The sequence below is a fragment of the Schistocerca serialis genome, chromosome 2, assembly GCF_023864345.2.
Source record: "Schistocerca serialis cubense isolate TAMUIC-IGC-003099 chromosome 2, iqSchSeri2.2, whole genome shotgun sequence".
Taxonomy (NCBI): Eukaryota; Metazoa; Arthropoda; class Insecta; order Orthoptera; family Acrididae; genus Schistocerca; species Schistocerca serialis.
In genome coordinates, this window is record NC_064639.1 from 746,013,018 (window position 1) to 746,026,914 (window position 13,897).

The 13,897-nt window shown below is 42.2% G+C and overlaps 1 protein-coding gene across 1 annotated transcript in view; it reads right to left on the minus strand.

The window, feature by feature from the left end:
* Positions 1–13,542, minus strand: part of LOC126456382 (tubulin gamma-1 chain-like) — an 82,294-nt gene extending 68,752 nt beyond the window's left edge. The window contains exons 1-4 of the mRNA XM_050092136.1: positions 13,494–13,542; positions 4,750–4,862; positions 4,560–4,649; positions 11–157 (exon numbers count right to left, since the gene is read on the minus strand). Of these exons, the coding sequence (XP_049948093.1) occupies positions 11–157; positions 4,560–4,649; positions 4,750–4,862; positions 13,494–13,542 (399 nt within the window). The remainder of the gene's footprint in view (positions 1–10; positions 158–4,559; positions 4,650–4,749; positions 4,863–13,493) is intronic.
* Between the last annotated feature and the right edge of the window lie 355 nt (positions 13,543–13,897).

A 13,897-nucleotide genomic window follows, 5' to 3' on the forward strand; every position in this document is an offset into this window, starting at 1 on the left:
GGGGAGTCACCTCGAGGCGGTCGGCGCCGTCGGCCTCCCTGTCGACGATGTCGAAGATGTCGTCGAGCAGCAGCTCCCCCTGGCTGTAGCCGGAGGCCCAGTTGTTGCCCGCGCCGCCGCCCCTCTTCGACAGGAAGATGTTCTCCGAGTTGTACAGCTGCGGAGTACACAGTGTGGACAGTACAAACTGCCGTGTTTTTAAGGATGCAAACAAATATAAGGAAGTCACTACAAATGACGTGAAACCTTCACTACTGCTACCCAGTTACATTTATTTTAAATCTTACTTCTACAATGATGAGCGTTGAAGTTCCAATGACAGGAAGGATACCAAATAACGGAAGTCTACTTGCTGTGGGTATACTGTGCATTCACATCTACATACATACTCCGTAAGCAAGTATATGGTACATGGCGGAGGGTACCCTGCACAATTACTAGCCACTTCCTTTCCTCCTCCACTCTCAAAGAGACGCAGGAAAAAATGATTGTCTACTGAGTGTTTGCGTAAGAGCATGCAAAAATTTAACAGGATGCAGAGAATTCTCCATTGAGGTAGGGAACCCGGGGTCGGAGAAGGAGATAACAGGAACGAAATCACATTACTGTGTACTTTTTTATTTGCATTAGTTAACTGCAAATATCATCATTGACACAACGAACGTACAAATGGTGCTGCATGCTTCACAATGTGCTGAAGCTGATGGTCAAATACGTCAATGCAAGCATAACATCGGTGAACAAGATTTTGATAAGCCCTGACTAACATCGCCAGTGTGTTTCGAATGACATTACAGGCAGCTACAGTTCTGGTAACTAATTTCATCTCCGTATCCACTGGGGTCTCAGACACAAGTAACTTTAGATATCACCATAGAAAGTAATCAAGGGGATTCAGGTGAGGTGACCTCGCACGCCATGGGGTACGACACCCCCTTCCAATCCAGCGACCAGTAAATTCTGTTCCGATATTGCTCCATCGTATTGTACTGTACGTCCCTGACAACCACTGAGTAATGAGTGGGTCTGTCGTTGATTTACAGCACGTTCTGTTATGGGACAAAGTGAATTCGATACAACGGAGCCACCTTATGGACAAATAAAGTAAAAAAAAAAACCTGCATCATGACCTCCTGGTAATCATGCTCGTCCTCCTTGTTTCCTGGCGGAAAATAAAGGATGTACGTGCAAATAAACAGCACAGCAGTCGCAACCTTGTACGCACGTTCGTTATAAATAAGCTAAGAAACAGTAATGTTAGACAGAGTGGTAGACTTGTTTACTTCCGTATCTCCTTAAGCTGGCTTTTCCGACCTCAGGTTCCCTATCTGAAATTGTTTAGTGAAGCATTCTCTATGTACTGCTTGATTGTTGCACTCTCTTACGGAAACTCCCTTTGTATGCCTCCGTATGAGCCCTAATTTCTCTTATCTTCATGGTCCTTAAGCGTAGTATATCTTGGCGGCAGTAGAATCGTTCTGCAGTCCGCTTCAAATTTTCCCAATAGTGTTTCTCGAAAAGAGCGTGACCATCCCTCCAGGGATTCCGATTTGACTTCCCGAAGCATCTTCGCAATACTTGCATGTTGTTCGAAGCTACCGGTAACGACTCCAGCAGGCGCCCCTGAACTGCTTCAATGTCTTCCTCTAATTCGACGTATGCAGCTCGTGGTCTCGCGGTCGCGTTCTCTTTTTCCCGAGCACGGGGTCACGGGTTCGATTCCCGGCGGAGTCAGGGATTTTCACCTGCCTTCAGATGACCGCGTGTTTGTGTTTTACTCATCATTTCATCTTCAGTCATGAAAGTGGCGAGACTGGGCTGAGCAAAGTTTTGGAATTTGTATGGGCGCTGATAACCGCGCAATTGAGCGCCCCACAAACCAAACATCATCATAATATAATTCGACCTGGTGCGGATCCTAAACACACGAGGAGTACACGAGAATGAGTCATCCACGTGTCCTGCATGTGGTCTTTTCCGTCGTTAATACACTTAGTCGACACATATTACTTCAAAGCGCGATAGGCAATCCTTTTAAACTATGCCCATAATTCCTCTACTTCCATAGTAATGGAGATAAATGATGCCAGTTCATTGTCTAAGTGGGATGCAAATAAGTGTCTATTTGCCTTTATACCACAAATACTCTCCTAGCCTTCTTCATTGATCTATTAACCTTAGTAGCAATAGGCGTCTGCTGACATTATGGTCGCTAATCCCTGTCTCTGTACTGACGCCATGGTTAACGTGAGGCCTGTTTGTAGCTGCAAGGTCTAAAATACTTCCAATACGTGCGGGCTGCCTAACTAGCTGCTCAAGAGAGTTTTCGGAAAACGCGTTCAAAAGTACTTCGCAAGACTGTCTATCTGTACCCCTGTAATGAATATAAAGACGTCCCAGTCTATACTCGGTAGGTTAAAGTCGCCTCCAATTAATATCTCAAGATCTGGGTATTTCCACGCTACCGACCGTAGACTTTCAGTAAATGACCCTAAAACTATCACAGCGAATTCGGGTGGCCGATAAAAACATGAAAAACTGATCTTGATTGCACCTAGACCTGTTATAGGCATTGAGATACTTTGACTGTCACACTCGAACAAGACCTCAATAGAGATAACGACCACTCCACCTCCTACAGCGTCTAATCTGTCTTCTCGATGTACGTTCAGTGAATCACTAAGTATCTCAGAGCTCTCTACTTCGGGTTTCAACCTGCTCTCGGTTCCAAGAATAGTTTGAGCATGAGAAATATCCTGGAGGGCAGTAAAGTGGCAACTTTGCTACGAATACTTCGATAGTTTACTGATAAAATTTTGACAGTCGAACTGTCTTTACTCTTAAAGCCGTCTGACTTCACTGTCTGCGTGCCGCCTGGCGAGTGTTCATCAGAATACCTCAAACTACCGCCTAGCTTCAAACAAACCCATGTCCACTCCCCCAGTACTCTGCTATGGCAAGAATACTATATAATTAAATTTTTGGGTGATTTGGAGGTACAAAGAGCACGTAGACAATAACCCCCCCTCTTATCCTCAAAGCCCCCCAGTGGCCATGTTACTTCACATTTCAAGGTAGGCAAGCGAGCAGCTTATTTATCCCACGGCCAATTTCAACACCGTCTTAAAATATACTTGAAAATTTGTTTGGTTGTTACTAACGGGGAAAACTACGCTCTCAAGAAGCTCTTAACTTCAATTGGCGATTTGGAGATCGACTGTTAGTTGCTAGATGCATACCTGCATTACCATAAAATAAGACTTAAAAGCGGGCAGCAGTTTGACGATCGCTAATCTAGATTGTTGCTTTCTCAACGTATTTGGTAATTACCTTTAATTTCTCTTCCTCTTAATTTATTTTCTATTTATTATTACTGATTTTTTTGGTGAGTTTCTTTCAAAGATAAGTATTCTCTTGTTAATCCAGTTACTCTGCTTTATAGTTTTATTTTAAAAGAACGGTTGAGTTGAGGTTGGTCAGAGTATACAAGAAGAACAATTTCACAGTTAGGGACGGTCTGTAACTGCCGTTGTTGGATATGACTTGGATAGTGCTCACAGAGTAACGAATTGTTCTTTCTGTACTCACTATTATGCTCAATACTCTTGGTATTTCTCAACAAAATAAACTTCGAAGTAATTATTTCTGCCGGAAATGTCATTAGAGGAAATCTGATTATCACTTATAAGATAAGTCGTGGAGACTGAATTCTCGGTTGGATATATTATGTCGAGACATGTACTGCTATGTTTTTAATTATACCTCACAGGTAAAAGGCTGCTGGCCTTCAGCAGTTCTCAAATACTTGTACTAGTGATCATTTTCATCATCATCATCATCATCAACAACATTTAAGACTGATTATGCCTTTCAGCGTTCAGTCTGGAGCATAGTCCCCCTTATAAAATTCCTCCATGATCCCCTATTCAGTGCTAACATTGGTGCCTCTTCTGATGATAAGCCTATTACTTCAAAATCATTCTTAACAGAATCCAGGTACCTTCTCCTTGGTCTACCCCGACTCCTCCTAACCTCTAGTGATGAACCCATGAGTCTCTTGGCTAACCCTGCTTCTCCCATGCGTGTAACATGACCCCACCATCTAAGCCTGTTCGCCCTGACTGCTACATCTATAGAGTTCATTCCCAGTTTTTCTTTGATTTCCTCATTGTGGACACATCCTGCCATTGTTCCCATCTACTAGTACCTGCAATCATCCTAGCTACTTTCATATCCGTAACCTCAACCTTATTGATAAGGTAGCCTGAATCCACCCAGCTTTCTCTCCCATACAACAAAGCTGTGCTCATTTTCGTGCAATTTAATTTAGTTTACCTTGAAGCATAGATGTTTTATCTTACCAACAAAGGATCCATAGAAGAACAGTTATAAAATCTTCATAAGCCCGATTATATTACAAATAATTTAGAAATTTCCTTTCTTCACCCATTAAAATAATTATTAATGGAATGTGATGAGAGTGATGCTACTCAACATATTTACCACATTTACTCTTCTCGTAAAACCTATAGTTTCGTTGCATCGCTTTTGACTATTACCTTGTTGTACTTGGAAGTCATAATGCCGTGGATGACACGGGGCTCGAGGTCCATGAGAATTGCTCGTGGAATATAATGCTCGTCGTCGGCCTGAACGAAAAGGTAGACAATGGCTACAACAAGTCGTTAATTACGTACTTGCGTATGTAAACAGTTACTTCTCTTGAGTATCTTAAGTCTCAAAGCTAACCTGATAAAAGAATACATCCTTCCGATCAGTCCCATCCATGGCAAACGACTCGAGAACACCGTCAGGTCCAATAGCATGTTCTGCACATAAACGTTTCCAGAACTCGAAACCAACTGAAAGAATTCGCAAAGAATTAAATCACAATCATTAATATAAGTACTATATATATAAGTCATGTTAGCAATACCTGTGTTAATTTATACAGAAGAAATAAACGAAAGAAGACTAAATGCATATACATTCATGTTCAGAAAAAACAGAACACGTTGGACGACTATAGACAGGACGTTCATATTCACAGGACATGTACATTACATTAGTATGTTGTGCAGAAACGATTAGCATTTCAGTCACGTCGGTACAGCATATGTACTGTTACCTAGTAGGCAAAGGGTCAGCCATGGGATCTGATAACTTGTTCCTTGCGAGATGGCATCGACGCGTATAACGCGCGAGTGGCGTCCTGTGGTCTAGCCGTCCATGGCGCATTCACCTGGTTCCAAAGTTCATCTGTGGTGGTTGGCATTGGGTCACAGCGCTGCACCCGCCGTTTCACCGTATCCCACATATTTTTGGTTGGCGACAAGTCTCGTGATCTGGCGGGCCAGGGCGAAAGGTTGACATCCTGTGACACCAAGAAGGCAAGTGTTCGCGCAGCAGCATGTGGTCGTGCATTGTCTTGCCGAAAAATGACGTCTGGGATGTTGCGCAGGATGTCATTCAGGTAGGTCAAACAGGTCACAGTTTCCTTGACACGCACCAACTGTGATTTGTGGTTTTACCCAATAGCACCCAGACACCATAAGGCCTTAAGTTGGCGCTGTATGTCTTGTGCGAATGCAGTCTATGATGCCGCTCCCCCTGTCTGCGACAAACCAAAATGCTCCCATCTTTTGCAAACAAACAGTACCTTGATTCCTTGTGAAAGTACTATCTTATGTCATTCCAGTCCCCAGTGGCGTCGTCCCATACACAATTGCCGCCTAGCATATTTCTGCACATTCGTCAAAGGTAGACGGAGAAGTGGACGATACGCCCGTTATCCATGCCGTAATAAACTGCGACGGACTGTCACCCCAGAAAGTGTGCGAAGTGTTCCACTGTTGGGCCAGAGCTGAGGGGACACAGATCTGTCCTGCAATGCAGATCCGTCTTCTCGGGGGTGGTCTGGGCGGTGCGTCGTGACCCATCTCATCGTTTTCTGTGGCCTTCCGTGAACCGTTCAGCACACACACGTTGCACTGCCGAAACACTTCGTCCCACACCAGCGCAATTTCCCAGGTGGATGCATCACATTCTTTCATACCAGTAACGAGCCGTCTTTCAATCTCACTGATTTGACAACACGGTTCCCGCATACATCTGCAAGGCATCCACGCGTTCTCAAGTCACGCTGATCCATTAATTACCTTCGGTTGAAAGCGACAACGAGAGCCTCAGGTATATTTTACTGGTAGGTGGTGTTGAGCCGCGATATCGATGTTGATCTTGAACCCGCGGGCCGACATGGTTCAAATGCTAATCATTTCTGCAGAACATACTATTGTGCATGTCCTGTGAATAAAAACATCCTGTCTCTAGTCGTTCAAGGTGTTCTTTTTTTTCTTTCTCAACATGAGTGTATAATACATTTTCTACGAGTTAGATACATCAACTATAATTGAAAGATCAAATTTTTCGTTCCCATCCTGGTAAGAACATCCAGATCTAACATATAAATAGTCTATGGTGCGGCTCTTGTCGCACTGGAACGGTGAGCAGGGGACAAGAATGGGGGAAATGTTCTAAAAATGCAAGAGGACGTTAGTACGAGTGATTTCGAGAAAGCAGTTAACATTTACATGCATCCACTTCTTACTGGGTATAGCGACAAAGCTGCTACAGTGTCACACATTGACAGACACATCTAAATGACATACATGTGCAAATACTAATTCAGTGATAATCAGAATAGTTCCATAAGTTTGATAATACTTTCAAGTGAAGTATCTAACATTGTTAAACAAGCTGAAGTCTTCGTTGAAATAATAAGCACCTGTAGTGAAACAACAGTTTTGCAGCTTCAGTCACTTTTATTTTCCAGTTTTTATTGGTATGACGCGTTTCGGCAGCAAACTGCTGTTACCAGGCCTAACTGCTACTTCTAAATTAGTTGAGTTGTTACTTACAGATTCCTACGAAGTGCCAAAAAAACTTTTTTTTTTTTCTCCGTGTACCATTGAGGCTTTGTTCTGAAATAGCTGCCCCTATTCAGAAATATTAATTTATCTTAGTGTGAAAATTCTGTGTGTTGTATTTTAAATATCCTTGAGATTATTTAAATAAACAACGCAGACTATTGCATATTAACATACTTTAAACTTTACGTCCCCCCCATGAACCATGGACCTTGCCGTTCGTGGGGAGGCTTGCGTACCTCAGCGATACAGATAGCCGTGCCGTAGGTGCAACCACAATGGAGGGGTATCTGTTGAGATGCCAGACTAACGTGTGGTTTCTGAAGAGGGGCAGCAGCCTTCTCAGTAGCCGCAGGGGCAACAGTCTGGATGAGTGACTGATATGGCCTTGTAACACTAACCGAAGCGGCCTTTCTGTGCTGGTACTACGAACGGCTGACAGCAAGGGGAAACTACAGCCGTAATTTTTCCCCAGGGTATGCAGCTTTACTTATGGTTAAATTATGATGGCGTCCTCTTGGGTAAATCTATTCCTGAGATAAAATAGTCCCCCATTCGGATCTCCGGGCGGGGGCTACTAAAGAGGGTTGTCAGGAGAAAGAAAGATACCGAACTATCAGTTTAACAAGCCACGGCTGCAAAATACTAACACCAATTCTTTACACACGAATGCAAAAATTGGTAGGAGCTGACCTCGGGGATGATCAGTTTGGATTCCGTAGAAAAGAAGGAACACGTGAGGTAATACTGACCCTACGACTTATCTTAGAAGAAAGAATAAGGAAAGGCAAACCTACGTTTCTAGCATTTGTAGACTTAGAGAGAGCTTTTGACAATGTTTACTGGTTACTTTCTTTCAAATTCTGAAGGTGGCAGGGGTAAAATATGGCAAGCGAAAGGCTGTTTACAATTTGCACAGAAACCAGATGGCAGTTATAAGAGTCGAGGGGCATGAAAGGGAAGCAGTGGTTGGGAAGGGAGTGAGACAGGATTGTAGCCTATCCCAGATGTTATTCAATCCGTATATTGAGCAAGCAGTAAAGGAAACAAAAGAAAAATTCGGAGTAGGAATTAAAATCCATGGAGAAGAAATAAAAACTTTAAAGTTCGCCGATGACATTGTAATTCTCTCAGAGACAGCAAAGGACCTGGAAGAGCAGCTGACGGAATGGACAGTGTCTTGAAAGGAGGATATAAGATGAACATCAACAAAAGCAAAGCGAGGATAATGGAATGTGGTCGAACTAAATCGGGTGATGCTGAGGGAATTAGATTAGGAAATGAGACACTTAAAGATGTAAATGAGTTTTGCTATTTGGGGAGCAAAGTATCTGATGATAGTCGAAGTAGAGAGGATATAAAATGTAGAGTGGCAATGGTAAGGAAAGCGTTTCTGAAGAAGAGAAATTTGTTAATATCGAGTATAGATTTCAGTGTCAGAAAGTCGTTTCTGAAAATATTTGTATGGAGTGTAGCCATGTATGAAAGTGAAACGTGGACGATAAATAGTTTAGACAAGAAGAGAATAGAAGCTTTCGAAATATGGTGCTACAAAAGAATGCTGAATATTAGATGGGTAAATCACATAACTAATGAGGAGGTATTGAATAGAATTGGGGAGAAGAGAAATTTGTGGCACAACTTCACTAGAAGAAGGGATCGATTGGTAGGACATATTCTGAGGCATCAAGGGATCACCAATTTAGTATTGGAGGGCAGCGTGGAGGGTAAAAATCGTAGAGGGAGATCAAGAGATGAATACACTAAGCAGATTCAGAAGGAGGTTGGTTGCAGTAGGTACTGGGTGATGAAGAAGCTTGCACAGGATAGAGTAGCATGGAGAGCTGAATGGAACCAGTCTCTGGAATGAAGACAACAACAACAAAAATCTTTACGTTCAGGGACAACAATATTTCGAAACATAGTCTCACTAATACACTCAACAAAATGTCTTTTCGCTCTTTATGGGAATCTGTATGTGAAACAATACTTAAGCAACCGATGACTGCAGCAAACCGCTGAAACGCGTCGTGGCAATAAGATCGGAAAATAAACATGACTAATATTGAAAAAGTTTGTTTTACAAATGGGCCGTGTGTACTTCCATCTTTCCATGGCTCGTTTTCTGTGCGTCGTGTGGAGCCAATACTTTTGGTATTCGACAGTGTTTGGGCGCGATCGGGCTCTAGCATCTCGTTGCTGTCTTTTATTGCTTCGCTTCTATTTCGTTTTTTTCGCGGCTGTTCAGAGTTGCTCTTTAAGAAGCTCTTTCGTTTGAACTCCCGCCCGTAGTGTACCCACTATCGACTGCGAGTTCTGTCTTTGGTGTACTTAGAAACCGTAGGTTGGTAACACGACCGACCCACGTGTTTACTGCAGTAGACTCTTTGGCCTATACTATTGTAAGTAGGCTGTTTAGATTTTTATGTTGGTAACGCCACGTAGCGCTCTATATGAAAATCACTGACTGTGCTGTGTGAAGTCTGTGGCTGGTTGGCATTGTTGGAATAGTCGCTATTGTAGTGTTGGGCAATTGGGTATGAACAGCGCATGGCGTTGCGCAGTTGGAGGTGAGCCGCCAGCAGTGGTGGATGTGGGGAGTGAAATGGCGGAGTTTTGAGAGCGGATGATCTGGACGTGTGTCCATCAGAAAGAGTAAATTTGTAATATTGGATTTCGGGTGGGGAGTTAGTTCCTTGTCTCCCAAGATCTAGTGCTGTGTTATTAAGGTTAATTCTAGTTCAGTCTAGTGTTCTGTTAATCCCTGGGTATATGTGTCCGCCATACTATTTGCGCTGTATTTATTCTAAGTGAGCTGCACTGACAGTAGTTGGGGGTTCGAGTCCTGTCACGGAGCTGATAAGGGGTCATATTGGTTTCGGCTTGTCAGTTGGAGGGTGTTGCCTTAGAGGTTTGCTAACATTGGCATGTCAGCGTTGTCTAGCGCTACCGGGACCTAAAGAAGAACATTGTGCTGATTAGGGAATGTTGTTACACCTTCTTGTTTTCATTTCGATACCTGTATTTGTGAAGGCGACCGCATGAAGTAATATCTGTTCTGAAGCTATGCTGGATCTTGCGCTCTTGGGATTTTTGGTTTTGTTTTGATCCCGACTATATGGGTGTCAGGAACTGTGTTGTTAATGTTTGGCTTGAACAGCGGATACGCGGCTAGTTTAGTACGTGTGTAGTGGCATGGCGTCCTCGTGAAGGCGTGCCCGCTAGATTGCTATTGCGTCTCCTAAAGTGTAATTTCCACCTTACTAAAACCCCCTTGTTAAAAGGGAGGAAGGAAAAAAACTTTAGAAATACCTTCTATTTGCATTAACTATCTTACCTGTCGCTTAAGTAAATATCTACTCAGTGATTAAGCTAATGGGAGCACCTATCCTAAAAGCAACTAGCGCACTTCTGTTATGGTGGCCCTCGTGCCTATTTTGGTCCGAAAGATTATATAAACAGGCTTACATGCTCCGTATCGAACTTCTGATGTTGTTTTTTGAGTGATTGTGGATTATTAAAATTGATTATAGTGCAAACGTTTGTATTTTACCTACCGTGTTTATAAGTTATTAATGTGATTGGCTGGAATGTAATACGAAAGTTTTAGGACCATAGGTTGTCCAGGTAGAAATTTTGAAGCCATGCTGTGTTGTGAAGTCATGTATTTATGTTTTATATTGCAATGAGAATTTAAATGTGGTAAACCCACGCTTTGTGATTAATAATTAAAGATTTAAGAGTGCGTTCACTTAGCGCTTACTTACGTGTTGTGTTATTATTATTTTAAAAAATTTATAATAGGCGTTTTAGTTTCTTAAATTAAATCCTTTCCAATTCGAAAGTGGTGGCCCTCCCATTTTGGGCAATTGTAAGCATCGAAGCAGGATTTACGTAGTTGGTGTTATACATTGTATGTTATGAATAAATTATTTATGTGTTAAATCACGTCTGATATGTCAATTCCTTGGCCCCGTCCACACCTTGGTCGTAGTCTTTTAATATTAAATGATCAGACCACCGTTCTAACAAATTCCGTAATACAGTCGCAAATCTGAACCAATTCCATGCAACATGGTCGAATATAAATAAATATCCAAGTGGCTTAATGTTTCTGTCAAGGTTCTATGATGACACCTATTGTCTTAATGTATCAAAAGAGTCCTGAGTCACTATAGCAACTCTACTCGGCTCAAATATAACGTTTCAGTACTTTGGGATTCAAACTTAAAGAAAGATCGTAATGCATCCATAGAGCAGAAAGAAGGGACACGAAAACTGTGTGTGCTGACACAAAAGTGGTGCTGCAGACACCATCACATTCAACGAAGCTACGCTAAGTTTCGCTTGCACTGTGGACCTCACACCAATTGCGTTCTGGCTTTGCTTCAGGGTCCGGAAGGATGATGCCATCGGCTATTTCACGTAAAAATAATACGACGTATATGAAGGCGATGAGCCTCAAGTGTTTTAAATTCATCACCAGAATTTCGCCGGGAAGGAAACCCCCGATCACTTCACTATACCATAAAATTCTGTGTCGAACAACTCCACAATGCCTCACGCATAGACAGTCGGTAATGATCCATCCATGAATAGAGGTCGTTAAATGATGCTTTTTAGGAGCTTTTTGAAAGAACAGACCAAATGGCTCTGAGCACTATGCGACTTAACTTCTGAGGTCATCAGTCGTCTAGAACTTAGAACTAATTAAACCTAACTAACCTAAGGATATCACACACATCCATGCCCGAGGCAGGATTCGAACCTGCGACCGTAGCGGTCGCTCGGCTTCAGACTGTAGCGCCTAGAACCGCACGGCCACTCCGACCGGCGAAAGAACAGACCCTCTCACCTTCTTTTATTTTGATATTTACGCAAATATAAAATCAACCTCTCCTACTAACGGGTGCAGTTACTGAAGCCGTCGGTACACGAAAATTGGACAGATATCGCCATTTCCGTGATATCCTGTCCTTTCCATAGCTCATCAGAAAGTCATTTGAACAAGCATCATCCTCAATCTCTGCTCACATTATTAATCAAATCATTTCCCGCTATCTCTGGTAGCTGTTAATCGGGTTTCATTACATGTAATTGATCTCCACGGGAAGTAGAAATGCACATGACTATAGAGGGATAGAGACAAATTTCTGCATATTGTTGCACTTGAAGACAATGGAACGCTCTGAAACGTCATAAAAGACATAACGTTTATCTTGCCAACAGATAACACCTCGTTTCAGCGACAGTCTCCATTAAACTCCTATCTTGAGGAGAAAAACGTTAATGCTCCTTTGAAGTAATCGAAAGCTATTTACATTGTTAAACGCTTACTTTGCAGTAAACACTGGGACTCAGATACTGTCTTTCAATAACGTGCATCTAAGCAGAAGAATACTGAAATTACACTGACACTGAATGTACATTAGTCATAAAAGATAGATACAGCAGAATACTAATAGGGGGAAAATACTCGGGTTTATCAATAACATTAGATGCAAAGAAAGAAACTTCGAATTTTAATAATTTGTATGTCGTCTATGGTCGTATATACGAATAGCATTTCAGCAAAAGAACGTCATCACACCTGATATAGCCAACATGTTTCACTTACATGAGATTCGTGAGAGAGGGGCTGCACTTGCTTGATGCAGTTCTATCGAAGACTCATTACACACCTACAATTCTCGTCAGCACTACAGTTTGAAACGAATGTGTAAGCAAAAAGATCCTACTAACTCTGTTCATCTACAGGCAAGCAGTCACTTCTCCCCCTCCCCCCAGCACTATATATTGCCTTAGCATTTTGCGTCGGTAATAACATTTGATTTACGACGTGAATGGAGATAGATATTTGCTTCACCGTGTCGGAAAAACACGACTAAGTATTTTATTGACATGTAGGTGGTTTAGACATCAGTTAAGACTTTGCTTTCATGATTCCACTTCACTGGAAAGAATGTAAATGGGAGAGATCATACTACCGATGAATGATGTTTGCTACATTTTCTGCTCTATCTAATTAACGAGTATTATCACCAAGCTTTACAATAACATATGCGATATAGGAACCAGTCTGAAACAAAACTGCTCATCTGTGTTGCAAACTAACTTCTTGGATAAACATAAGTAACCTCTGAGTGTCACTTTAATTTTCTCTTTTCAGTGTAAAAATGGATCTCAAATATTCACAGAAAACGAGAGATATACTTCGTAGCCGGCTGGAGTGGCCGAGCGGTTAAAGGCGCTACAGTCTGGAACCGCACGACCGCTACGGTCGCAGGTTCGAATCCTGCCTCGGGCATGGATGTGTGTGATGTCCTTAGGTTAGTTAGGTTTAAGTAGTTCTAAGTTCTAGGGGACTTATGACCACAGCAGTTGAGTCCCATAGTGCTCAGAGCCATTTGAACCATTTTTATACTTCGTACCTAACTCTGTTGCCACACTGCATATACTGTGAATAATAGTATGTAATGATAACTATTCAACGTAATTAAGAAAATGATTTAGTCGTGATTATTTTTGTACCCTAAGAGGGGCTGTCAGGGTGCATTTGAATGTTACCTTGATTTCCGCACTGTCCGAGCTGGAGAGTTATCATTTCTCCTGGCATTTTCTACTGCAGCAGCGAACTTTTCGGAAAATCTAAGTGGCGTTGGATCAGTGAGTGTCCTGCACATACGTGCAGATCGTAAGACGTCCTCCTTTTGTTCAGGTGTCTGACATGACCACCACCGGCCACATTAACAACATAAACACTGCAACTGATGCAATCTCTGTCCATGGAGTAAACATAACGATTTTCCACAGCGAATGCAGTTCGTTTATTCCTTGTTACTCCACATTTTTGCGACATTAAATAAATATTTCCAATCCTTAGAAATCGAGGCTGATGTGGCGATGATTCTAAGCACGTATATTCCTAATATTACTATCCCAAATGTAACGAGGAAGGTAGCTTTACAAAA